The sequence below is a fragment of the Palaemon carinicauda genome, chromosome 16 (genome assembly GCF_036898095.1).
Source record: "Palaemon carinicauda isolate YSFRI2023 chromosome 16, ASM3689809v2, whole genome shotgun sequence".
NCBI lineage: Eukaryota > Metazoa > Arthropoda > Malacostraca > Decapoda > Palaemonidae > Palaemon > Palaemon carinicauda.
The window spans coordinates 15331764-15358286 of record NC_090740.1 but is presented as its reverse complement, the minus strand read 5'-3'; the positions used below and the strand labels follow the sequence as shown (position 1 = coordinate 15358286).

The 26523-nt window shown below is 51.8% G+C and overlaps 1 protein-coding gene across 1 annotated transcript in view; it reads right to left on the bottom strand.

Annotated features, from left to right (window-relative positions):
* Positions 1–26523, bottom strand: part of LOC137655657 (E3 ubiquitin ligase RNF121) — a 64008-nt gene that overhangs the window by 36029 nt on the left and 1456 nt on the right. The window contains exons 2-3 of the mRNA XM_068389595.1: positions 3428–3468; positions 3139–3280 (exon numbers count right to left, since the gene is read on the bottom strand). Of these exons, the coding sequence (XP_068245696.1) occupies positions 3139–3280; positions 3428–3468 (183 nt within the window). The remainder of the gene's footprint in view (positions 1–3138; positions 3281–3427; positions 3469–26523) is intronic.

Sequence of the window (26523 nt, the reverse complement as noted above, 5' to 3'; positions counted from 1 at the left end):
CTTCAGCTGCCACTGAAGCGACTGCATGTGAAGGTGACTGTTGGGCACTAGGTACTCTAACAAGACCAGATGGCCCTGCTATGGGAAGACTTTTCCTTGTAAGGTGTCTATCTGCATACCCAGATATATCAGACTCTGTTTGGGCTCCAGAGAGGAATTCTCTTAGTTTACCACGCTCCCCTGATCACAAAAAAACTCAAGAAGCAAGGCTCGGTTTCAGAGAAGGGTCTCCACTGAGTCTGCCAGAATCAGCCAATTGTCTAGATAGGGAAGGAGACAAATGCTGTTGGCCTGCCCAAAATCAGAAGTGAACACTTGGTAGGCTATTGACAGACCAAAGCACAGCACTTGCAACTAGTATATCATTTTGGGCAGAATGAATTTTAGGTACTTCCTTGATGACGGATGGATACGGATCTGGAAGCACACCGCTCTTTCAAACACATAATCATGAAGGCTTTTGGTCTGATAGCTTGTCTGACCATTGCTACAGTCTCCACCTTGAATGGAGTTTGGCGGAAAAACTCGTTCAAGGTCAAGAGGTCTTTGACTGGTCTTCAGCTTCTAGACCTTCTCTACAAGAAGGAGTCAATTAAAGAAGCCTGGAGATTTGTTGACGACCTCCTGGAGAGTATCATTAGACATCCTGGGCTGGACTTTACCCGTAGGGCAATGTCCTGCGCCAATCTCTCTGTTAAAGGCGATGATCTCGGAGGATGAATCAGGGAGGGGGAGAGCTGGTGAACAGGGCCAAGTAACCTTTGCGAGGAACAGAGACCATCCAAAGTTCAGACCCGTGGCGGCGTAACTGCTGCAACCCGAGTTGCAGGCATCCTCCCACCAGTGGTGTAGCAGGAGGAAGGTCACCCTCTAGTGAGAGAGCCAACTGCGTCTACCAACTTACCCACCCATCCTATCTGATTCTTACCCTGAAAGGTATAGACTTCTTGGAGCTGTTCTGCCTTAAAGTATCCTTAGCAGGCGTGTGAGCTTGCCTAGCCCCTACAGGTAATGAGCAAGCAGGTCAAATTATTACAGCCTGATAAAGAAGAGAGTCCTCGTTCGCCTTCTTCCACTTCTCCATGGCCACCTACATGTCCTCGAGAGGAAACAGGGACACAGGGTCTTAACTGAGGCATTACAAAGAAGAAGAGCCTCTCTCTTTGACACTTGTTTCTGTAATCTGGAGATGATGGCATCGTGCCTCTTCAGGATCCCGTTGGCCCACTGGTTTTCGACGTTGTGAGTTAAGAGCTCCATAGTTCTCGAACCTGTGAGCACGATGTTCTTAAACATTCAGCTTCTCAGAATCGGAGAATTCTTCCAACATGGCTGGGTAGCCTACAGTCCTCAACCAGTGGTCCATCCACGTAGAAGCCTGAAGAGTTACCTTCACCAACCTCCCCATGTTTAAGGCCTTCGCAGCCAAGAACGTCATCGACTATGTTGAGAGCTTCTCCTAGGTGGAGACTTGCAACAAGGCCGAAACTAGTTTGCTAGCACACCCCCTAGTGTAGAGACAGGCAATTGCGAACAACCACCAGTCATGAGGGGTTGCTCAGCTACCCAGTGAGCAATCCCACAATGGATCGTGACTCCTTAAAAACAGATGGTTGACAGGTGTAAGCGAGCTACCTGGCGAGGTAGATCCCGTTCAGCTGTGTTAGTAAGAGACATACCTGGTTGGTTCGTGAGTGGGAGCAGATATTATGCTGCTCTTGCCAACCTACTTGACGAGATCTGACGGGTAGAGAACACTTGACGAGCTTATCATAGGTAACTGTGAGTGCTGGGCTACAGGATGATCACGAGAATCACCAGCAAGCTCCTGAGAGCTCAGCTCTGAAGATCTAATGAGTGCTGCCATTTCTGAGCAGCCTGAGGAGATGGACTCCCAGCGAAGACAGCCTCTCGCGCATGCTTGGGTGTCTGCCGTAAAGCCTGGAGTGGCAGCGAGAGCTCACTTGGGAGAGGACGAGTGAAGTCTTCCTAGCGCTAACCTTGGGGAAGAGCACACTTGGGAAGAACTCTGACAAGAACCACCCTGCAGATCCTCAAGAGGACGAGGATCCAAGGAGGATGAAGGTCTGGATGGCATAAGACAATGCAGAGAATTGCCTCCTGATGGTTCTAGAGTTTTTAAGTGCCAAAGCCAACCCGCAGAAGCAGAAACACACTCCTGGCCAGCACCTCCAAAAGCCAGTCCTTAGAGGGGGACCCGAGAGTCCAAAAGGATCGAAAAGCAGACGTAAGGTGTCTTGTGATACAGTTTCCACCTGGCTAGGGGAGAAGGAAGCGGCCTGACACGAAGGTTGACCGAGAGTCAAACGGCTATTACTCTTACTTGACCATTCCCTGGAGGAGACAGAGCGAGTAAGTCAGGGAGAGGTGTACCAGGGGAAAGAGAAAGAAGTCGAGATTTCTTAAGAATTCAAGGAAATTCCCAAAGACAGAGTCACTTCTGGCCTTCTTCTTCTCCTCTTGCTATATTGCTCCCACTGGGAGGATGACCACTCCCTACACTCTGGGTTAGGGGAAGCATCCGTGCAGGAGTGTCCTCTGCATGAAGGGCAAAGACGGTGAGGGTCTGTGTACTCCCAGGATATAAATGTGCCACAGGGGCAGTCCACCTTGCCTAGGCAAATTCATACATCATGCACCCTTAAGTACATACGCTGAATCACACCTAAAAAAGAGAAAAAGGATAAGTTTTCAATTTCAGCCAGCCAGTGAGAATGTGGAAGGAGACATCTGTCATCATCCGCGGCTAAGATCAAAATGGAGAAGGTATTAGCTGGGGGTACTCTTCCCCACTAGGACACCTTGTTAAAAGTTTTATAGCTGTACGCCAGCTTGCGTTAATTTCTTTTCCTATGTAAAGAATATAAGGTTTGTATTCTGTGCAGGAACAAATACTGTTTGGTTTTATACACTGTAACTATGAATACTATTACCAGTACACCATCTCTCAAAGCTGAGATACACAAGCATGTTCAGTGTGCAGCAATAATTTGCGGCTACTGTATTCCTCATTCGGTGGAATGTCTATTACCAAATCCACATAAATGGTAAGTCTGACTGTATGAGGTTTGCCTGTTAAAAACCAACAAGGAGGTCTTTTCTTTGTATATTTCCTACCTGATAGGATTTGTAATGGTGTTTCTTCCAAGCGACCAAACCAATCTGTGATGCAACCGTGACTGCTAATAGTATGAGCACCATTTCTGCATGCATTTCTTCATGGCCTCTGTGTTTTTCGTGGAGACGTAGGTGCTCCAGACTAGGAATAAAGAACATCAAATAATATATATGTCATCTCAAGCACAAACAATGGTTGAAGTAAAATTCAAAATCCTTCAACTTTATAAAAATAATTTATATCAATAATAATAACCAACATATCTTTTTTCTGCTACATAAAACTCACCGCCATTTTTCCTCCTCAGATAATAATGATTCTTGGTCTGTCTGAAAAGAAAAAAAAATAAGAGTTGGTTTGTGTCCTTTACTCAATAACAATATTATGTAAAACAATAGAAAGATAACAATATTATGTAAAACAATAGAAAGATACGGCGTCAATGACCTTAGATGTCAGGATGCCTGAAAACTTTAAATCAATCAATCAATCAATAGAAAGATAGGCCATCATAAATAATGAGAAAATGGTTTTAAAGCATTTAGTCCTGAGAGTTTTATATTTTACTACATAACACAAAACTGAAATAATATAACTAACATACAGTATACAATAATGTGTTGGATAAGTCTGCAATGCATATACTAGGGCCTAACGTTCAATATGATCTTTGTCACTATCCACTGGGATCTTATCAGCACATATGAGCTAAGACCACGTAACTTTAGTCAAATTGCCACTTATTTCTCCGTGTCATCTCCCATCACATTCTTTAATTCTTTTTGATGAAAATATCACAATATCTTTTAGTAATATGACAAAAGACAAAGTAATTTGTATTTTTTTAACTATGCACACCTGAGTTCTTTGCTTAGCATATATGTTTCAGTAAAAGCTGGCTTTAGCTATAAAAAATTTTATGCAATCTGTCAACAACCTTCTGCTAGTTATCAGGGGTGATAGACCAACCTCTTTGCTTATACCCTAACCCAGTGAGCTCTCTTCACTTCAGAATGCAGGCAGGACTTCTATGGAGAAGGTGATAGCGGGACAAGAATGTGTATAGTTAGAAAAAATAAAAACTATCAGTACAGTGGAACCTCTACATCCGATCGTATCTACATCCGAATTTTCCAACATCCGAAGTAAAATTCGAGCAAATTTTTGACTCTACACCCGAATTTTATTTCGACACACGAAGTAGCAATTTTCGTCGTACCGGTTGTATCCGAATTTTTCGACACGCGAAGTACAATTCGAACACGTTCCGACTCTACACCCGAATGTTTTTTTCGACACCCGAAGTAAACAATACTCGTACGCGTAGTCGGTGCTCATAGCGCCTGAAGTGTTTTTTATTTCCGCCGATAGAAGGCAGCACATCGACCTCGGAGGGACGCTCAATTAGCGCGGCTTGGGTCAGTCCTCTGTTCTCGTCGGCTTCGTGCGGTTGTGCTCTTTGCGTTGTGATATTAACTGTGAATTAATCGTGATTTTTTACGTGCATCCATTAACGATAATTTACGTAAATCATGGGTCCAAAAAGGCTTAGTTTTGCCAGTGGTAGTGGTGAGAAAAGGAAGAAGGAAATGCTTTCTATAGAAATTAAGCAGGAAATTATTGAAAAACATGAGCGTGGCATCCGCGTGAGTGAACTTGCTAAACAGTATGGCCGTAATACCTCGACGATCTCGACAATCCTTAAACAGAAGGAAGCTATTAAAGCAATGAAACCTTCTAAGGGGATCACTATAATTTCCAAACGCCGTACCCCTATCATAGAAGAGATGGAACGACTTCTACTAGTGTGGATTAAGGATAGAGAGATCGTTGGCGACACCATCACCGAAACCGTTATCTGCGAGAAGGCGCACGCCATCTTTACGGACTTGAAGGAGGAGAGCTCTGTGGGTGATGCTGGGGAGAGTTCAACCGAGCCTTCCTCAGATGATTTCAAGGCATCTCGTGGCTGGTTCGAGAAATTTAAGAAACGGTCCGGGATTCATTCAGTTGTTCGCCACGGAGAGGCTGCTAGTGCGGACACAAAGGCTGCAACTGACTTTGTTAAGAAATTCGAAAATATCGTAAAGGAAGAAGGCTACGTAGAGCAGCAGGTGTTCAATTGTGATGAAACCGGGCTGTTTTGGAAGAAGATGCCGAGTCGAACCTACATCACTGCTGAAGAGAAGAAATTGCCTGGGCATAAGCCAATGAAGGATCGGTTGACTCTTGCTCTATGTGCCAACGCTAGCGGGGACTTTAAAGTCAAGCCCTTGCTTGTTTACCATTCGGAGAACCCTAGGGCCTTTAAAGCACACAACGTCGATAAGGATCAGCTTCATGTTTTCTGGCGATCCAACTCGAAGGCCTGGGTCACTAGGCAATTCTTTGTGCAATGGGTAAACCAAGTTTTCGGTCCTTCTGTGAAGAAGTATCTTCATGAGCAGAAATTGCCTTTAAAGTGCCTGCTATGCCTTGACAATGCACCCGCTCACCCCCCCGGACTTGAAGATGATATCTTCGATGAATTCAAGTTCATAAAGGTGCTGTATCTTCCACCAAATACCACCTCTATCCTCCAGCCCATGGACCAGCAAGTCATCTCTAATTTTAAGAAGCTGTACACCAAGCACTTATTCAAGCAGTGCTTTAATGTCACGCAAAGCACCAACTTAACTTTGCGTGAATTTTGGAGGGGCCACTTCAATATCGTGCACTGCTTAAAGATCATTGATCAGGCTTGGGTGGGATTAACTCGACGGACCCTCAATTCTGCATGGAAGAAGCTGTGGCCTGATGCAGTTTCTCCCCGAGATTTCGAGGGTTTTGACCCCGAACCTGATCCCGTGGTCGGTGCAGCGGAAGCCGTAGAGGAAATCGTCTCCCTTGGCAAGTCCATGGGTCTGGAGGTCGACGCAGATGACGTTACGGAACTCGTCGCCGAACATCACGACGAACTGACGACGGATGAGCTCAAGGAACTCCATGCTATGTCGGAACACATGAGTGATGACGAGGAAGAGAGCGAGGAGGTAGAACATGTGTTAGGTTCAGCGCAAATAAAAGAGGTGTTAGGAAAATATCAAGACGTGGTCGACTTCATCGACAAATACCATCCAAAGAAATTGCAGGTTTGTCGTGTAGTTTCTCAATTCGATGATGTTTGCCTAACGCACTTTCGAAACATTCTGAAAAGCCGTACGAAGCAATTATCTATCGATGCTTTCTTTAAAAAAACTGCGAAGCGAACTCGCGATGAAGAGGATGTAAGTGAACCGAAGAAAACGGCAAAGAGTGAAGAGGAAGAAAGTGAAACACAGAAAACGGAAAAGAGTGAAGCAAAAGAAATTCAGTCAATTTTAAATGTAAGTGATAGTGATTAAAATTACGTAATCATCAAAAAGAAAAAAAGAAAATGTAAAAAAAAATATAAAATATAAAAATAAAAAAAAAATAAGCTAAGTTATGTTAAAGTTCACTTAGTGTAAGTTAGAATAAGTTACGGTAGTGTTACGTTTATCGTAGTTAACCTCTCTACCTCCTCGCCGTCCGTCCGTCTCCTCTCTCCTCTCTGCGTAGCGAAGACGAACAACACCTGCGCTGGAGTTTCTAAGGTAAAGTGACGCTAAAAACCCGTTTCTTATTTATCATTTTTTGCTAATTCTTCTTATTTACATGTCTATTCTTCTTATTTACATGTCTATTATCTAATTTAGTGTTCATTATTCTCATGGGAAAGTTATGTGTAGTAGTTTATTAAGAAGTTATCATAGGTTTTTGGGCTCAACCACGGATTAATCCTATTTCAATGTATTCTTATGGGAAAATTCGTTTCGACATCCGATCAATTTCTACATCCGAAGTTGGTTCTGGAACGGATTAAATTCGTATGTAGAGGTTCCACTGTACTTCCAAAGCTGCCACTGATTTGTGGCCCAGCTCAGAGAGAACAGGCTTAAAAGCCTGCATGACCACTCTGACTAGGGACCAAAACCAGGGCTGCTGACTGACAGCTGCGCTGTCAGACACTCCCTCTGGAGGGAAGGGGATCGTTCGATCCCTAGGAGGAGTTACCAAAGGAGGGTCTGCCTGAAAAGAAGGAGAAAAGTCCCTGAACCGGAATCCTCCCTCCCTCCGGCGAGCGCGTTGTTCTGCGCTTGGGGGGAGGGGGGGGCGTGAAGATGATGACCTGGTCGCGCGGCGTCCTGCAGCCTCACGTGTGGGATCGCAATGGCGCTCACGCGATGGGATTTGGCCTGGGTCGCGCGCGGGGCCGAATGTTGGCGTGCGCGCGCGGGGGCGAGCGATGGTGCGGGCCGGAGATTGCAGAGGGCGCGCAGAAGGCTGGATGAGCGCTCGCGTGCGCGCAGGATCTCGAAGAGCCCGTGAGGGCAATAACGTTGGGCGGCGCACAGGAGATACATCCCTTGCACGCGGGCGCGCATGAGAGCGCACATCTGGCTGTAGAGGTGGGCGCGCAGGGCGCGCATGTGCAAAGTCGTGGGCGCGCGATGGAGCGCAGGTGAAGGATAGCAAGCAGGCGGGGTCCGATGGCGCGTTGGAGAGCGCTGGCGAGCAGATGAAGAGGTTATCTTCCCTTTTGCGCCCAGATCAAAAGATCGTGGGCGTGCAGGCAAGTGCTGGCGCGTAGGCGAGCAGGAGAACAGGGGCGTGCAGTAGCGCGCTAGCGAACAGGTGAGCGCTGGCGCACTATAACAGGATCATCAGCAGGCGAGCGCTGGCGCGCAGGTAAACATTGGCGCGCAGGGGATACCTGGCGCGTAAGGGACTTAGACACAAATTTGTGTGAAAGCCCCTTGTGCCCCGAAGGGACCATTGCCCGTTTAACAACGGGGTGAGTAGGCGCCCACAGCGCGTCAGCAGCCAGGAACGGCGACGGCAGGTCAGCAGGTCTGGCGGGTGGAAGGTCGGCGTGTCCTTTGCAAGGACCACCTTCCACCGAAGGAGATTGCGAACGATCTGTGGAGAGGTCCAGGGATGTAGCTGGTAGAGTCGGCGACCGACGGCTAGGTTCCTCTGCAGCAGACTGCGGAGATGATGAACCGAAGAGGCGCCTCCTGACACTCTTGTGAGGTGAAGGAAGGTCTCTACGGCGAAGAGGAAGGCGGGCTTTGCGCCTTATACGCCCTCTGGGGGCCGAGGGGTCAGCGGGCTGACCATCAGCAGTCCTCCGAAGAGGCGTCTATATGAGTGAACTCCCCCGAGGGGGAGAATCACCGGCAGGAGAGACCGTTTGACTTAGTTCCTCCCACGAAAGATGTTCGGAGGGGGGAACTAAGCCTTCAGCTACATCAGCAACATCAGGAGCAGAGGTTTGATACAATTCATCGGAAGCCTCTGCCACAACAACGTCGACGATAGACAGAGGATCAACCTCTGCTAAAGTCGGCGATTGTTTGACAGCTGCCCCCAACCTGATCATGTTAAACAAGGCTTCCTTGGAGGGCGAACCCTCAAGCCCCAAGGAAGCCCAAAGCTGCAACAAATCATTATTAGTAACATTTACATTTAAATCCTCCCCCGGGGGAGGAGGAGCTGCCTCGCTATGGGAGGCTACTCCCTCTCCCAAACCCCGAGATCGGTCAACAGAACTACGGCCTATGCTACCACTCAACAGTTTCTCGGAAGAAACCGATCGAGAGGGAGCTTCGGAGGAGGTTTGGGCCACGGAAGAACAGCCCTTGGGATTTTCTCCTTTCAAAGAAACCTTCGAAGGAGAAATATCCCGCCTGGACTTCTTCTTCCGGCGCCGGGAAAACCTCTCCCACTGGGAGGTAGACCACTCCCTACACTCACCACACACATTATTCTTATCACACCGTTGGCCCTTAGAGTAAGGACACAAGGGGTGGGGGTCCGTTTCGACCGCCGACATATACGTACCACAAGGGCGGTCAGGTAAACCAGGACACTTACGCATCGCAGAGGCCAACTTCACACACACTCTGTCAAAGGAAAAGCAAACAAAAGATTAGCAATGGCTGTAAAGAAGGCGAGGGTGACAGCGAACACGTCCGACTACCACCCGAGCCGAGAGCAAAGTGAGCTCAAGCACAGGTGTGTGTGAGGGGAGGGGGGATAGCAAGCTACCCTCCCTACTCCCCGCTAACTAGCGGTGGGGTAGTAAACCCTCGTTAAATTTCTAATGGCTCGTCATTTCAGCTACGGCGAAAGTAATTACCCATATTAAATAGCGTGGTTTGTATTTCAGTTACGGAACAAACAAAAGGTAAACATCACTAAGTTTTGAAATCACGCAGCCGACAAAGGATTCAGGAAGGTCCGTAAACATAACATTTGCTTGTATATAGGACAAAAAAAATAGTGTTCAGCACAATTACAGGACATGTCCCAATGAACTACAGTGAACCCTCGCTACTTCGCGGTTCGACCATCGCGGATTCACCACTTCGCGGATTTTTTCAATAACCCATATATATACAGTAACATATATATATATATATATATATATATATATATATATATATATATATATATATATATAAAGTAGGAAGATGTGATGTAGTTCTAAGGGAATAGTATGGGAAATATGTCTGGGTAATAAGCAAAGCTCTACCTCCAGTTTGTTTCTTCATTATGATCAGAGATAAATGTAAACAAAACATTGGTTGCCATTTTTAACGTGCTTTTTAGCGTGTTTAGGAAACGCATGATATAAAATTGCCTTTAATATTTGTGCCTGTTTTAGTTTAGGGTACTGTAGTACATGCATTAAGTGTTCTGTACATTAAAGGGTAGTTTGTTAACAGTACTACGTACAAGGTAAGGTTTTAAAAGTCTGAATATACATGTTGAATAAATAGGTAAATATGGTGTCACTACTTCGCGGATTTTCACCTATCGCGGCCGCGTCTGGAACCTATCTACCGCGATAAACGAGGGTTCACTGTACAAACTTAATAGGGGAATAAGAATGCAGATTACTGGGATCTGTAACAGAAACACACACAAAAAAAATGCTTAATTGACCTAAATATCATAACTAGATGGTTCCAAACATGACAAATTTGTAGATAATTTGTATTTTTCTTAACTATACAAACCTTAGCTATTTACATGGGGTACTTACTTCGGCGTAGCTGAACAACAAGCCATAAAAGTTTTACCAAGTGTTTCCTACCCTGCCGCTAGTTAGCGGGGGGGGGGGGGGGGGGTAGGGAGCTACCCCTCCTTCCTCACACGCACCGGTGAATACTTCACTTTACTTAGAGGTAGGACTTACCTTGGGGGACAGGGCTGGCGGGCACATAACTGTAAATGGCTAAGGTTTGTATAGTTAGGAAAAATACAAATTATCTACGAATTTGTCATTTGTTCCGTAACTGAAATACAAACCACGCTATTTACATGGAGTGACTTCACCCTTAGTAAGGGTGTTAAGTACCCTGCCATACTGGCTTTGGCTTGCCCCAGAGACCCCGAACCCAAGTTTGAAAGAACTCGTGGGTTGAGGGGGCCCCTGTTCCTCGCAGGCAGTTGTGAGACTGCTGCGGCCTACGTAAGTTGTGTGTGAAGGTGAGCAGTGACTCATCCTAGGAAGTTGACCTGGAGTTCTTCAGATGGAAATCTAGGCTAGGACTCTCCCAATACCACCTCGTCAGGGTATGGGGACATGACAGTATTACAACTTAATACTAGGTACACAAGGGAGCATGGTTTACCGGCAGAGGTTCGAGGTCAGCTGTGCAAAGGACCCAGGATGCTGTTTTTCTCCAAGGGAGGAGAGGATGAAGAAAAGAAAAGGGCCAGACAGATCTTTTCATTCACACAGACTAAAACCAGATAACAATGCCCTCAACCTTCTGCTACTTGTCCAATAAGGAGCCTGAGGTTAGACCAGCTGTTGTGCAGCCACCAAAGGGCCGATAGAGAACGTATCGAGCCTCCTGTGTGTCACGTCTTGCAGGTAGTGGGCCGTGAAGGTGGTCTGACGCTTCCACACCCCAGTTTGCAGGACCAGCGTCACCGAAAAGTTCTTCTTGAAGGCCAGGGACGTAGCCACGCCCCTGACGTCATGCGCCCTAGGGCGACGTGACGGAGGAGGGTCAGGATTCAAGGCCAGATGAATTACCTTGCGAATCCAGGCCAAGATGGTATTCCTGGTGACCCTCCTCTTTGTTTCCCCGGTGCTCACGAACAAAGCTCGCACCTGGGGGCGGACTGCAGCTGTTCTTTTAAGATACAACTTCAGACTCCTGACTGGGCACAGTAGGAGATGGTCTGGGTCATCTGTTACAGAACGGAGACTCGAAACCTGGAAGGAGTCGAACCTTGGGTCCGGCACTCCCGGGTTCTGAGTCTTGGCAACAAACTCAGGGACGAAGCTGAACGTTACCTCCCCCCATCCCCTTGAATGGGCGACGTCGTAGGAGAGACCATGAAGTTCGCTGACTCGCTTGGCTGAGGCCAAAGCTAGCAGGAACACCGTCTTCCAGGTAAGGTGGCGATCAGAAGCCTGGCGTAATGGTTCGTAGGGAGGTCTCTTAAGAGACCTGAGAACTTGAACCACGTTTCAAGGAGGAGGTCTCACTTCTGACTGAGGGCAGGTAAGCTCATAACTCCGTATGAGAAGAGACAGTTCCAGCGAGGAGGAAATGTCCATTCCTTTGAGCCTGAAGGCAAGACTTAAGGCTGAGCGATAGCTTTTCACTGCTGAGACTGAAAGGCGCATTTCTTCCCGCAGATAAACGAGGAACTCTGCTATTGCTGGTAAAGTGGCATCGAGGGGAGAGATACCCCTTCCACGGCACCAACCACAGAAAACTCGCCACTTCGCCTGGTAGACTCCTGCGGATGAGTTGCGCAGGTGGCCAGACATCCTTTTCGCAACTTGTTGCGAAAATCCTCTCTCTGTGAGGAGATGCTGGATAGTCTCCAGGCGTGAAGTCGAAGCGAAGCTACGGCTTTGTGGTAGATGTTGGAGTGTGGTTGTTTGAGTAGCTCGCGACGTGGAGGGAGCTCCCTAGGGATCTCCGTGAGGAGCTGCAGAAGGTCGGGGAACCACTCTGCATGATGCCATAGCGAAGCTATCAAGGTCATTGAGAGATTGACCGATGTTCTGGTCTTGTTGAGTACCCTCCTTATCAGACAGAACGGGGGAAAGGCGTACACATCGACGTTGTCCCACCGTTGTTGGAAGGCATCTTGCCAGAGAGCCTTGGGGTCCGGGACTGGGGAGCAGTACAGCGGGAGCTTGGTGTTCAGCGCCGTAGAAAACAGATCCACCGTCGGGGAAGGACTTTGTTGGCTATCTGTGGATCCAAAGACCACTCGGTACTCACTATCTGCGTCACTCTGCTCAGACTGTCGGCGAGCACATTCCTTTTGCCTGGAATGAAGCGAGCCGCTAGTGAAATCGAGTGGACTTCGGACCATCTCAGGATCTCTACTGCAAGATGGGATAGCTGTTCCGAAAAGGTACCTCCCTGCTTGTTGATATAAGCCACGACCGTGGTGGTGTCGCTCATCACCACCACAGAGTGGCCCGCCAGGACTTGGTGGAACTTCTGAAGTGCCAGGTATACGGCCTTCATTTCTAGCAGGTTTATGTGAAGGTACTTTTCTGATTCTGACCACGGGCCTGAGGTCCTGTGGCTCAGAACGTGGGCCCTCCACGCTTTGTTTGATGTGTCCGAAAACAGCATCAAATCCGGGGAAGGGACGAGAAGATCCACTCCCTTTCGTAGGTTCTCGTCTGCCAACCACCAACTGAGGTCGGCTCGTTCCGCAGATCCCATGGAGATCAGGATGTCCGGGGAGTCGAGTCCTTGACTCCACCGAGACTTGAGTCGCCACTGGAGGGATCTCCTTCTGAGGCGGCTGTTGGGAACGAGACGGGTCAGGGAGGAGAGGTGGCTGAGGAGACGAAGCCACGATTGGGCTGGGAGTTCCTCTCGATTGAGGAAAGGTTTCGCAACCTTCCTCAGCCTTGCTATCCTTTCGTCTGATGGGAAGGCTTTGTGGAGATTGGTGTCTATGACCATGCCTAGATATACCAGTTTCTGAGAGGGCTGCAGGGAGGACTTCTCGAGATTTACCACGATCCCTAGATCCTGGCAAACTTCGAGGAGTCTGTCTCAGTGGCGAAGAATGGTTACCTCCGAGTCTGCTAGGATCAGCCAGTCGTCCAGATAACGAAGGAGACGGATGCCGATCCTGTGGGCCCATGAAGAGATGATGGTGAAAACTCTGGTGAACACCTGAGGAGCTGTGGAGAGACCGAAACACAGCACCTTGAACTGGTAGATCTTGTTGTCTAGGCAAAATCTCAGGTACTTCCTTGAAGACGGATGGATTGGGATCTGGAAGTACGCGTCCTTCAGGTCCAGTGTGCACATGAAGTCTCGTGGTCTCACAGCAAGTCTGACCGTGTCTGCCGTCTCCATGCTGAACGGAGTCTGCTTGACAAACCCGTTCAGGGTCGAGAGGTCGATGACTGGTCTCCAGCCTCCAGACGCCTTTCTCACAAGAAAGAGTCAACTGTAGAAGCCTGGGGACCCGTCTACAACCTCCTGGAGAGCGTCCTTCTCCAACATGGTCTGGACTTCGGCCCGGAAGGCCTGCCCTTTTGCCGATCCCATGGCAAAAGAGCTCAACGACACTGGGTTCGCTGTCAGGGGAGGTAGAGAGGCTGTGAACGGGACGCGATAACCTTGAGAGATCACGGAGATCGTCCAGGCATCCGCCCCGAGTTGCTGCCACCTTGTCGCGCAACTCTGAAGGCATCCCCCCACTGGTGGACATGCAGGGGGATTGCCAACCCTAGCGCTTCCGGCCTCGGCTGGTACCTCTAGGGTTTTTGCCTCCCCTGGAGGACTTCTTGCCCCTTCTGCTCTTGGCAGGAAAGGGCTTAGACACATTGGGCTTCGCTGCGGTGGTCGTCTTCTTTGTGTCCTTAGCCGGACGGGGCTGCTGGACTGCTGGAGGCTTGTAGGGCTTCGATGTCAGGGCCCTGTGGATGAGGGAATCCTGGTTGGATTTCCTCCACCTCTCGGCAGTGAACTCCACGTCCTTAGGCTCAAACAGGCTCTTACCAAGAACGGAAGAGTGTCTGAGCCTGCTAGACTCCGCACTGGGTACCTTATGATGGAACCTCTCGGTCACAGCGTCCCGATGGTTGAGGATCGTGTTGGCCCACAAGCTCGAGACTTGGTGGGCCAGAAACTCAATGGTCCGTGTGCCCGAGAGAAGAAAGGTTTCCAGCGCCTTCCTGGTGCTTTCTTTGGAGAGGTCCTCAGACCACACCAGGATGCCCAGAGACCCCAGCCAGATGTCGAGCCACGAAGTCGCCTGCATGGCGCACTTGGTGACCTTCTCCTGGCTCAGGATCTAAGTGGCTGAGAAGGACACGTGCCGGTTGGAGTCTCTCTCAAGAGGGACTCCCACTGTGAGTTCTTCCACGGAGTGGTGTAAGGGAAGACTCAGAGAAGACTCCTCGAGGATCTCGAAGTACCTCCTCTGATGGACTCGAGGAGGAGGGAGGAGCTTATTACCGGCACTCGATCTGCTGGAGGAGGCAAGCTCAGAGAGCTGGCCCTCGACCTTGTCTCTGGCACTCTCCATCCCTTGAGACCAGGGCAAAACTGCACTGGCTCTAGAGGGTTTCTGAGTGCCGTAGACGCGGTCCAGGACTGTGTCCTTCCCTTCACGAGGTGTGACCTCAGGGTCTGGGAAGCCCGTTAAGGTTCCTCATGAGGGTCAGGACTTGCCAGAACGCGTGTTCTGACTCCTGGTGCTCTCCTCCCGAAGGACTTGCAGCGAAGTCTCCCGTCCCCAGTGGCTCTTCCTGGAGGGACACGTGGACATCCTCGACGGCTCTAGACGGTTCCTGCCTGATCCTCGCTGACGATTTGGGGATCGCCTTAGTCCTTAGGCTCCCTCCTGGGCGGGATACAGGACTCAAGTAGCGAAGGGGGCAGGTCCTTCTCCACCTCTGGACAAGAAGACCTCTCGGGAAGAGGAGGAGCCTCCCCCATTGGTGCGATGGGGGAGTGTTCCGGCTCATCCGACTCTCCTGAGGAGGGGCAATCCTCCTCCGCAGGGTAGGGCGAGAAGGTCTGAGGGGGAGGAGGAGCCTTGCGTAAGGATCTGTGCGGAGACAGAATAGGCCTCGGAGGAGGTTCCACGGGAGAGACTCCTCTCTTCCTCTTCAGGGGGGAGGAAGCTGCCGCTGGTTCGTGACACAAATCAGAGAGGGCGGGCTTAATCGCCTGCACAAGGGCTCTGACTAGGGTGCCGAACCAGGGCTGCTGTCTGACAGCCCCAATGGAGGGAAGGGGATTGAGGGATCCCTAGGAGGCGTCGACAAACGAGGGTTCGCCTGCAAGGCTGAAAAAGAAGAACTCCTAGACCTGTCCGGGGAGCGCTGGTCTGCGCTTGCGGGAAGGGGAACGCGACGAAGAAGCGTCCGCCTGTCGGCGTTCGCGCTGGGGCTCGTAAATCGGGCCCTGATCAGGGTAGCGCATGAATGGATGGCGCGATACTGGAAACTCGCGCGAGCGCACCCGTGTGGGCGCAGGCGGGCGCGAGGGCGCGATGGCGGGTGTTCAGGAGCGATAGCGCGGTGGCGCGCAGCAGCTGGAGCGGGAACATGGTCGCGAGAGCGAGTAGGCGATGGCGTAGGCGTGTGGCGATCAGGAGCTGGAGCAAGAGGAGGCCGAACACGTGGGCGCGCAGCGACCTGGTGCGGCCCCGAAGGGCGCGAGATAACGGGGGCGCCTGAGCGCGTATCCGGAAGAAGCGGCTGAGGGCGCGTTAGCGCTGGAGCAGGGGCGAGATGGTTGGCGCTGGTCGGATAAGACCGGCATACTCGCCTGTGGGCGCGCTGGTCGCGCCGGCGATCGTGGGCGCACATCAGGATGCGGTCGCACCGGAGTGCGTTGCTGCGGCGGCCGCGTGGGGCGCGCCGTTGGATGAGGGCGCTATAGTGTTTGTTGAAGGGCAACCTTAGTTGTCCTAAATACAGGAACAGGGCGCGTTACCGGAGCGTCGTGCGCGATTGCATCCGGTGCAAGCTCGCGCGGTCTAGAGGGAGAGCCCAGAGGCGGACGTGAGCGCCCGTGCGCTAACTTGGGAGCCTCTTGGGCGACGCGTGGTCACGTTGGTGAGCGCGTGGGCGCTGGTGCTGGAACTGCGCGTGTCGCGCATCTCCATAGGTGGGCGCGATGAGTCCAAAGCAACGCGCGGGTGCGTTGGTGAGCGCGTGGGCGCTGGAGCTGGAACCGCGCGTGAGCTGGAACCGTGCGTGGGCGTGTGTCGCGCTTTTCCCCCGATGGGCGCGACGAGTACGCAGGAACCTGTGGACGCCTGTGCGCCAACTCAGGTGCCTCCTGAACCGCGCGCGATGAACAGGAACTGGGGGGCGCCGAGGCGCTGGAGGGCGCGTGAGCGCAGGTGGCCACTGGGGCACCGTTGGACGCGTATGCGCAAGTGAGCGCAGGAGCGCCCTGTCAGGAACGGTGCGCGTATGCGCAGGTAAGCGCTGGAGCACCGTATCAGGAACTGGGCGCGTGTGCGCAGGTGAGCGCAGGAGCGCCGTATCAGGAGCTGGACGGGTGCGCGCTACCTCAGGAACTGCTGGAGGGTGACGGGGCGCCGAAGGGCGTGGGCACGCAGGGGGACCCTGGTGCGTAACAGGAACGGAGGCGCGAACGGCTGAGGGTGAGCGCCGAGGCGCTAAGTCAGGAACAGCAGCAACATCGGCAGGCGGGCGCTCAGGCGGTGCCTGGCGCTTGGGGGCAAGAGGCGCAGTTTTGCGCTCAAGCCCCTGCAGCCCCGAAGGGCCCGGGGACTGCGCAGTGGCAGTATCAGGTGGCGCGTCAAACGCATCAGGAACTTTAGAGGTAGATGGTCTGGGCGACAGGTCACAATGTCCCGAAGGATGACCATCCTCCGAAGGGGATCGCGAACGATCCCTGGAGAGGTCTAGGTTGGTAGCTGGCAGGACAGGAGAACGGCGAGTCGTCTCCTCCGCAGAGGAATGTGGTGACGACGAGCCGAAGAGGCGCCTCTTAACCCCTTTGAAGGGGGAAGGAAGGCCTCTACGGCGAAGGGGAGGACGAGCCTTCCGCCTTATACGCCCAAGAGGAGCTGTGGGATCAGCAGGCTGACCATCGATGAGCCTCCGAAGAGGAGTCTCTGTTAGTGAACTCCCCCGAGAGGGAGAATCACCGGCAGGAGAGACCGTGGGACTAAGCTCCTCCCTCGAAGGATGTTCGGAGGGGGAGTCAGAGCCTTCAGCTACCACAGCCACAGGAACGGGCGTTTGGCTAGACCCACGGGATGTTTCCGTCACAACAATGTCAACCACAGACAGAGGTTCTATCTCCGCTGAAGTTGGCGATTGTTTGACGGTCGCACCCAGTTTGATCATGTCAAACAGAGCTTCCTTGGAGGGCGAACCCTGCAGACCCAAGGAAGCCCAAAGCTGAAAAAGATAATTATTAGATACAAATTCCTCCTCCGGGGGGGAGGGGCAGCCGCCTCGCTATGGGAGGCAACTACCTCTCCCTCACCCCGGGATCGGTTAACAGCACTACGGTCTACGCTACCACTCGCCGGCCTCTCGGAAGAGGCCGCTCGAGTGGGAGCTTCGGAGAAGGAAAGGGCGGCGGAAGAAGAAGTCTTGGGATTTTCTCTCTTCCGAGAAACCTCCGAAGGAGAAAGATCCCTTTTGGCCTTCTTCTTACATCGCCGGGCAAACCTCTCCCACTGGGAGGTAGACCACTCCCTACACTCAATATGACAAATTCGAAGATAATTTGTATTTTTCCTAACCATACAAACCTTAGCTATTTACAAAGGGTTATTACTTTTAGCGTAGCTGAAATGGCGAGCCATTAGAATTTAACGAGGGTGTATTACCCCCGCGCTAGTTAGCGGGGGGGTAGGGGAGTGGTAGCTAGCTACCCCTCCTCCCCCTCACACACAGGTGAATACTCACTTTCACTTAGAGGTAGGACTTGTCTTGGGGGACAGGGCTGGCGGGCAAATATGTGTAAATAGCTAAGGTTTGTATGGTTAGGAAAAATACAAATTATCTTCGAATTTGTCATTTGTTCCGTAACCGAAATACAAACCACGCTATTTACAAAGGGTGACTTATCCCTTAGGAAGGGTGGAAAGTCCCCAGCCATACTGGCTTTGGCTTTACCCGGGGACTCAGAATCCGAGTGAGTCGCACTCGAGAAAAGGAGTCCCTGCACCTCACAAGTTCCTTGCACCGCAAGGAACCATGTGGCCTACGTAAGCTTGTGTGTGAAGGAAGAAGTGTGACCCGTCTTAGGCAGTTGACCTGGAGTTCCAGAAGGAACTCTGGGTTAGGACGTTCCCAATACCACCTCGTCAGGGTATGGGGGACGCGACAGTATTGACTCAATACTCGGAACACAAGGAAGCATGGTTTACCTGCAGAGGTTCGAGGTCAGCTATGCAGAGACCAGGATGCTGCTTCCCCGTAGAGGGGATGATGAAGAAAGAAGTAAGGGCCAGACATACTTCTTTCGTTCATGCAGACTAAAACCTGATAACAATGCCCTCAACCTTCTGCTACCTGTCCAAAAAGGAGCCTGAGGTTAGACCAGCTGTTGTGTAGCCACCACAGAGCGATAGAAAACGTATCGAGACTCCTGTGGGTCACGCCCTGCAGGAAGCGGGCTGCGAAGGTCATCAGACGCTTCCAGACTCCAGCTTGTAGCACCTGCGTCACAGAGTAGTATTACTCGAAGGCGAGGGACGTTGCGATGTATCCAACATCGTGCTGTAGGGCGACGTGACGGGGGAGGGTCTGAAGACAGGTCGAGATGAATGTCCTTGAGTCCGGGCTGAAGAGGTATACTGGTGACTCTCCCCCCATGTCCTCCTTGTGTTCCCAAATCGGCTGCAACTGAGGCCAAACTGCAGCTGTTCCCAGCGCTAACCTCTCGATTCCTGTACTGGCAAGAAAGAGAAGGTCTTGGGACATCAGACACAGAATGGAGACTCAAAATCTTGAATGAATCGGACCGAAGGGTCGGGACCCTCAGATTCTGAGTCTAGCCAACAACTCAGGAGCGAGCCTGAATGTTGCCTTCCCCTCTTCCTTAGAAAGGGGGGGAGTAGTAAGAGACCAAGAAGATTGCTTACACACTGGCCGTGGCCAGAGTGAGCAGAAGACCCAAGGCGGAATACAATCCGAGGCCTGTCGTAAAAGGGTCTTGAGAAGATCTCTTAAAGGACTAAAAGTCCGAGCCATGCTCCAAGTTGGAGGTCTTCCTCCGACTAGGGCAGGGACGATCGTAGCTTCGCATGAGCGAGGATAGATCCAGCGGGCAGGAAAAAGTTATTCCTTTAAGCCTGAAGGTCAGGGAAAGGCTGAGCGACAGGCTTCATTGCCAAGAGCGGAAGGGAGTTTCCTCCCGCCGAAAGGCAATAAGACCGTTATTGCTGGAGAAGAGGCCTCACGGGAAGAGGTATATCTCCCACGGCACCAACCACCTTAGACTCTTCACTTTGCCTGGGAGACCCCTGTGGATGACTATCGCAGATGACGCGACCTCCGTACCGCGACTGTAGCGGGTTGTCTCTTCTAGAGGAGGAGGCGTAGTGTCTCCAGGCATGAAGCCGAAGCGACGCCCCGGTTCGGGAGAGATGTCGCAGTGTGGTTGCTTGAGTAGTCTGCGCCGTGGGAGAAGCTCTCCCGGGAGTTCCGTCAGGGGAAGCAGAGGGTCCAGAAACCGTTCTGCGCATAGTCCCAGTGGAGCTCTCCCATTGAAAGGTTGACAGACAACCTGGTTTTGTTGAGACCCATTGTCCGCAGACAAAAAGGAGGGAAGACGCAGGCGTCGAAGTTGTCCCACCATCACCGGAATGCATCTTGCCAGAGTCTCGGGGTCTGAGACTGGGGGGAAAACTAGCGGAAGCTTGAGGTTCCAAGCTGTCGCGATCAGGTCCCCCAGACCAGCACTTGCTGGTTACCCAAGGTCAAAGACCCCTAGGTACACTCTCTCTATGAGGCTCTGCTCGGATAGTCTGAGAGAAACATTCCCCTGCCTGGAATGAGAGAGCCGATGGTGGAATTGAGAGAATCTCAATCATCCCGGTATCTCTACTGCAAGATGTGAAGGTGTGAAAATGCGTCCCCTGCTGGTTAGCATGAAGTCGACACGCAACGGGGCGACTTGGCAGGAGCGGTAGGATCTGAAGAGGGGTCAGACTAAGGCCCTTAAGCCTGCCTGAATGATGGAGAGGTATCCTTCAGGTCTTGACCATAGGCCTGGACCGGAACATGCCCCCCCCCCTTTCCTTTGACGAGTCCGAGAACCGCATCAAGAATGTGGGGAAAGGACGAGAATATCCACTACCATCAAGAGGCTCCATAGGTCAACACCCATTGCAGGTTTAATAGTTCCGCTGGTCCCATAGGGCCAGGGAGTCCGGTTAAACATTGCCTGAAGCCACCGGAACTTGGATCGCCCCACATGGAACTTATCCTGAGGCGACCGTTCGGACTATAAACGGGTCAATGAGGAAAGAAGAACTAGGAAACGTTCCAAGGTAGGGCTGAAAACTCTGCTTGACTGAGAACAGGTACTGCGACTCTCCTCAGTCTTGCCACAGTCAACCGAAGGAAGGCTCGGAGGATGTGGTAACAGAATCTGGCGTCCCCAGGTGGTCACCCATCCAAGTACCGACGTTGCTTAACCTCGCTGGACGGACGAGAAGCGGGGTTTCCAACGTGGTAAGGCGGTTGACTCAATATCATGGCCAGATACTCCAGATGTTGAGGCAGAGGAAGAGAAGGCTCCAAGCAAAATACCATGAGCCCACACTCATGGTCAGCATTCGGAAGCTTTTCCCGGCGCTGAAGAAGGTCGAAACCCGAGCCTACCGGAGTTGACCAGCCCTCCAAACAGCAGAGGAGGCGGAAGTCTGCACCTGAGCGGCCAAGAGGAAGGCAGGGAGAGTTCTCTGGGGAAACAAACCTGCTATGCCACGGCGGGATAGCCACACTGCATCATAAGCAGGAATACTTGCAGTTTAGGCTGAATTCGACGAGCACCCTGGAAGATGGATGGAATGGAAACTGAAAGTACCCGTCCTTCCGATCCAGGGTTAAAGGAGTCCTGTCGCCTTGTTACCAGTCTGATCGATTCTGCTGGTCTACGCTGGCCGAAGTTTGTTCGACAAACTTGATCAGGGCTGAGAGGTCGACTATGGACATCCCCTCTCAGATCCTTCCTTACAAGAAAGGATCGACTGAGGGGGCCGGGGGTGAAGCCGTCGATGATCCTAAGGAAGACCTTCGCCTAAGGTATGGATCATTCTGCCCAACCGGGCAACTCTGCTGATGCTATGGCATAGAGGTTCAGAGACACTGAATTCGCTGACAGAGACGGCAGGCGCGATATCCTTGGCTACTCACAGAGATTGTGCGGGAATGGGCATCGGGAAGCTGTCATTCGGATGAGTAACCTTAAGCATCCTCCCAGCGAAAAAACCTGCAATCCTAGAGTTCGTGAACTCCTTTTAGGACTATGCCCCCCCGGGGGAGTCTCCCGTGCCATCTGTTCCTGACAGGAGGAAACTGCAATTGGACACCTTGTCCCAGTTGTCGTAGCCGATAACTTAGGCCGACGTGGTTGAAAGAAAAGGGAGCTGGAGCCCTGCAGAGTCTGGAAGAAAGCGCCTTGGAGGAGTGAAACCGGAAGTCGATTTACTCCGCACAGCAGATGTTTAAGTCTCTGTCCTTGGGCAAAGACAAAACTCTTCTCAAGGATGGAAGGGTGTCTGAGGTCGTTGACCTCCACAGATGAGACACCCGAAGGAAGCCTTCAGTCAGTGCGTCCAGATGGTACAACATCGAGCTTGTCCGCAAGTAGATACTTAACGACGAAAGGCCAAGGTGCCTGAGCTCGAGAGGAGGAAAGTACCCTTGATCTTCCTGTAGCTTCCTTGACCCAAACCTCGGGCCGTAACCGAGGAGGGAAAGAACCTGGTAAGCTCCCAGAGGAAGAGGTAAGCAGTCACCCCTTGTCCGATGGAGAAATCTTCGACGGAAAGCCCCCCCGCCAAAAATCCTTCCAGGGCGGGAGAAGGAGAGAGTACTCGTGCAGGAGAGGGGACCCTCGAGACCGACCTCTTGGGAACCAACTTCGCCCTGGGGGAAGTCACCACGAAGTCCACTCCTCTCTTTCTCTTCAGCGTAGGAGAGACAGCCGCTGGTTTGTTACCCTGGCCGGTGAGTGCTGGTTTCATAACCCTCATTAACGCCCGTGCCAGCGGATCAAACCATGTCTGCTGCTCCAAGGACACAGAGTCCGAAATCCTCGCTAAGGTGAAAGGGATCGGGCGATCCTTTGGAGAGGACACGACGGTTCCTGTCTGAAAAGAAGGTGGGAAGAATGCTGTACTGACCTGTCTTCGTCCTGCACTACCAACCTGTGCTTGGATGGAGGTGATCCCGAGTGCCGCCTAGGAGCACGCGTCCCTGCTGCTACCACCGGCTGTGGAATTCGCCGCGAACTATGGTCGCGCGAGGGCGAACGGTCGCGCAAAGGCGAATGGTCGCGCGGGCGCACAGGCGAGTGGTCGCGCGGGCGCGCAGGCGAGCGGTCGCGAGGGCGCGCAGGCGAGCGATCGCGCGGGCGCGCAGGCGAGCGATCGCGCGGGCGCGCAGGCGAGCGATCGCGCGGGCGCGCAGGTGAGCGATCGCGCGGGCGCGCAGGCGAGCGATCGCGCGGGCGCGCAGGCGAGCGATCGCGTGGGCGCGCAGGCGAATGGGCGTGACGGCGAGGGATCGTGCTGCCGCGCAGGTGAAGAAGATCGCTGGCGGTAAGCGATGGCGAGCAGCATGTGTAGGTGAATGATCGCGTGATAGGGTGCGATGGTGATCAGCATCCGCAAGAGGGCGATCGTTCAGGGTTGTGCGATGAGGAGCAGCATGCGTAAGCGGGCAATCGTTCAGGGTTGTGCGATGGCGAGCAGCATGCGCAGGTGAATGATCGCGTGAAAGGGTGCGATGGTGATCAGCATCCGCAAGAGGGCGATCGTTCAGGGTTGTGCGATGAGGAGCAGCATGCGTAAGCGGGCAATCGTTCAGGGTTGTGCGATGGCGAGCAGCATGCGCAGGTGAATGATCGCGTGAAAGGGTGCGATGGTGATCAGCATCCGCAAGAGGGCGATCGTTCAGGGTTGTGCGATGAGGAGCAGCATGCGTAAGCGGGCAATCGTTCAGGGTTGTGCGATGGCGAGCAGCATGCGCAGGTGAATGATCGCGTGAAAGGGTGCGATGGCGATCAGCATCCGCAGTTGAGGGTCGCGCGATGGCGATCAGCATCCGCAGTTGAGGGTCGCGCGATGGCGATCAGCATCCGCAGTTGAGGGTCGCGCGATGGCGATCAGCATCCGCAGTTGAGGGTCGCGCGATGGCGATCAGCATCCGCAGTTGAGGGTCGCGCGATGGCGATCAGCATCCGCAGTTGAGGGTCGCGCGATGGCGATCAGCATCCGCAGTTGAGGGTCGCGCGATGGCGATCAGCATCCGCAGTTGAGGGTCGCGCGATGGCGATCAGCATCCGCAGTTGAGGGTCGCGCGATGGCGATCAGCATCTGCAGTTGAGGGTCGCGCGATGGCGATCAGCATCCGCAGTTGAGCTAGTAGCTGGCGAACCAAGTTCCTTCATAAGTGTTGGAGAACGTTGGCGTGCCAGCTGTAACACACGTGGGCGATCCGGAGATCGCTGGCGAGCTGATGATCGCTGACGAGCTGACGATCGCTGGCGAGCTGATGATCGCTGACGAGCTGATGATCGCTGACGAGCAGAAGGCTACGCGTGGAAGCCTGCGCAAAGAAGAAGAGTCCTTGACCCCGACCTGAACCGAAGTTCTAGATCGCGAGGGCGAACGTGGGCGCACAGGGCGCGTAACAGGAACCCCAGGGAAGATCATCTTGAAAGCGCTGACGAACAGGAGAGCGCTGACGAACAGAAGGGCGCGCAGGGAAACCCTGACACGCAAGGGAACAACCCCCGTGGGGGCAACCCTTTGCCCCGAAGGGATCGTTGTCCGCCGGGAGACTGATGTCCGTCGGAAGACCGCTGTCCGTCGGGAAGACCGTTGCCCGTCGGAAGACGAGATTAGACTGCTGTCCATCTGCACCAAGACGGAAGATCGAGAAAAAGAAGTTGTAGGCTGCAAACGGAGATTCAAAAAGGCGCCTCAAGCACCCTTATAGGGAGATGAGAGGCCCTTACGACGAGGCGGACGGAGGGCCTTACGGCGAGGGAGGCCAACAGCAACAGCAACAGAAGAAACCTCCGAAGAGGAGTCTCTATGAGTGTACTCTCTCGCGAACGAAAGAGAAACACTTCGTGGAAGAGACTGGTCAGCCAGTGACCTAAAAGGGGCATCCTCCGAAGAGGAGCTCCTGCAGTTGCCCAGCCCCTTGAGCGAAACTGCAGGTGCGACCGCTCAGCACCAAGAGCATAGTCGCACGAAAAAAAGGCAAGAGAAGAACCCCCCAAAAGAGGAAAAGCTCAAGCCTGGACAGGAAAAAACTTCCCTCGGAAGGAAAGTTATCCGCCCAAGGAGGCAAGCCTCCTGACTGTTCTAAAATGAACTGGAGAGCTGTCCGTCAACACGGGAGTACTACCAGTAGAAGGAGACACGCCCCTGACGACAATACAAGGGGGGAGGCAGCAACAGCCGAATCCCCAGGACTCAACCAGACAGCTCACACCGTTGCTATATTACAGAAACGAACTAGATCGGTAACTGTAAAAAAATAAAACAAATAATATTAGTACACATTCATTCCCCCGGGAAGGCTCCGAAGAGGAATCCCGAGGAAAAGGAACAAGAATTACACAACAGGCACGTGCCCTCACAACCACTTACACTCGCGGAAGGAGAGCTGTAACCAAAACAGAATTATAACAATTATAATTATGTAACTATGTAATTATGTAATTTAAAAATGAATGAACACTAAAGAAAAAACGAAAACCCCGAAAGGAATCGTTCTACAAGCTGAAAAATTAACAACTACAATTAGATTCATAAACTAATTGAGACAAAATGTACGGCGTAGCAACCCCACCCACACGGGAAGGAAGCTACAAGGGCGTAGTAAAACATAGTAAAAGGGTGAACGACCTCAAGAGAGAGAGAGAGAGAAAGACCGAAGTCAAACTCGATCGCAACCCATAAAATTAGGCCGTGGTGGCCTAACTGCCGAGGCCTCCACGTAGATATCGTACACTACACACACACATCTGAAAAGGAAACTTACTTATTTCTATACTCAAATATATATACAAACATGAAAACATGTTTACATATATATTGAGTAAAAGAAAAGTAAGCGATTAAGTAAAGACAAAACAGACAATGGCTGCCAAGCGAGGACCAAGACAGAGACGTCTGTCACAGTCCGAGCCAAAAGTGAAAGTGAGTATTCACCTGTGTGTGAGGGGGAGGAGGGGTAGCTAGCTACCACTCCCCTACCCCCCCGCTAACTAGCGCGGGGGTAATACACCCTCGTTAAATTCTAATGGCTCGCCATTTCAGCTACGCTAAAAGTAATAACCCTTTGTAAATAGCGTGGTTTGTATTTCGGTTACGGAACAAACACACGTTAGACCTATCACACCGTTGGCCCCTACACTGCGGTCATAAGGAGTGAGGATCCGTGTCCAAGGCCGACATAAAGGTACCACAAGGGCGGACAGATAGTCCAGGGAACGTACGCATTATGAGAAATAGAGGCCAACTTCACACACACACTGAAAAGAGAAAGCAAACAAAATTATGGCAGTCAAAAACGAGGAGAGCGCAGACACGTCTGACGTCTCTCCGAGCCAAAAGTAAAGAGAAGTATTCACCGGTGTGTGTGTGAGGGGGGAGGGGTAGCTAGCTACCCCTCCCTACCCCCCGCTAACTAGCGGCGGGGTAGGAAACCCTCGTTAAAACTTTTATGGCTCGTCGTTCAGCTATGCCGAAGTAATTACCCCATGTAAATAGCGTGGTTTGTATTTCAGTTACGGAACAAATAACCTTTGGTTATATATATACATTACAAATTAATCTTCAGCACAATTCCAGGATACTGCATTTCCCAACGAACTACAAACTTAGCTGGGGGAGAATTATGTAGATTGCTGGGATTAGTGAAAACATACATCCGAACATCACTGAATTTCAATCTTTCAACACCAGACAATAGATGAACGATGCGCTGCCGAACGGGAGATTTTTAAATCAAGCAGGAAGCAGTTTACAGTATAGGGGAAATTTTACGATCAAGTACAGTAATTTGTCCGAGGCTTTAGCGACCTTTGCATTATAGCATGTTCCCAACCTAACCT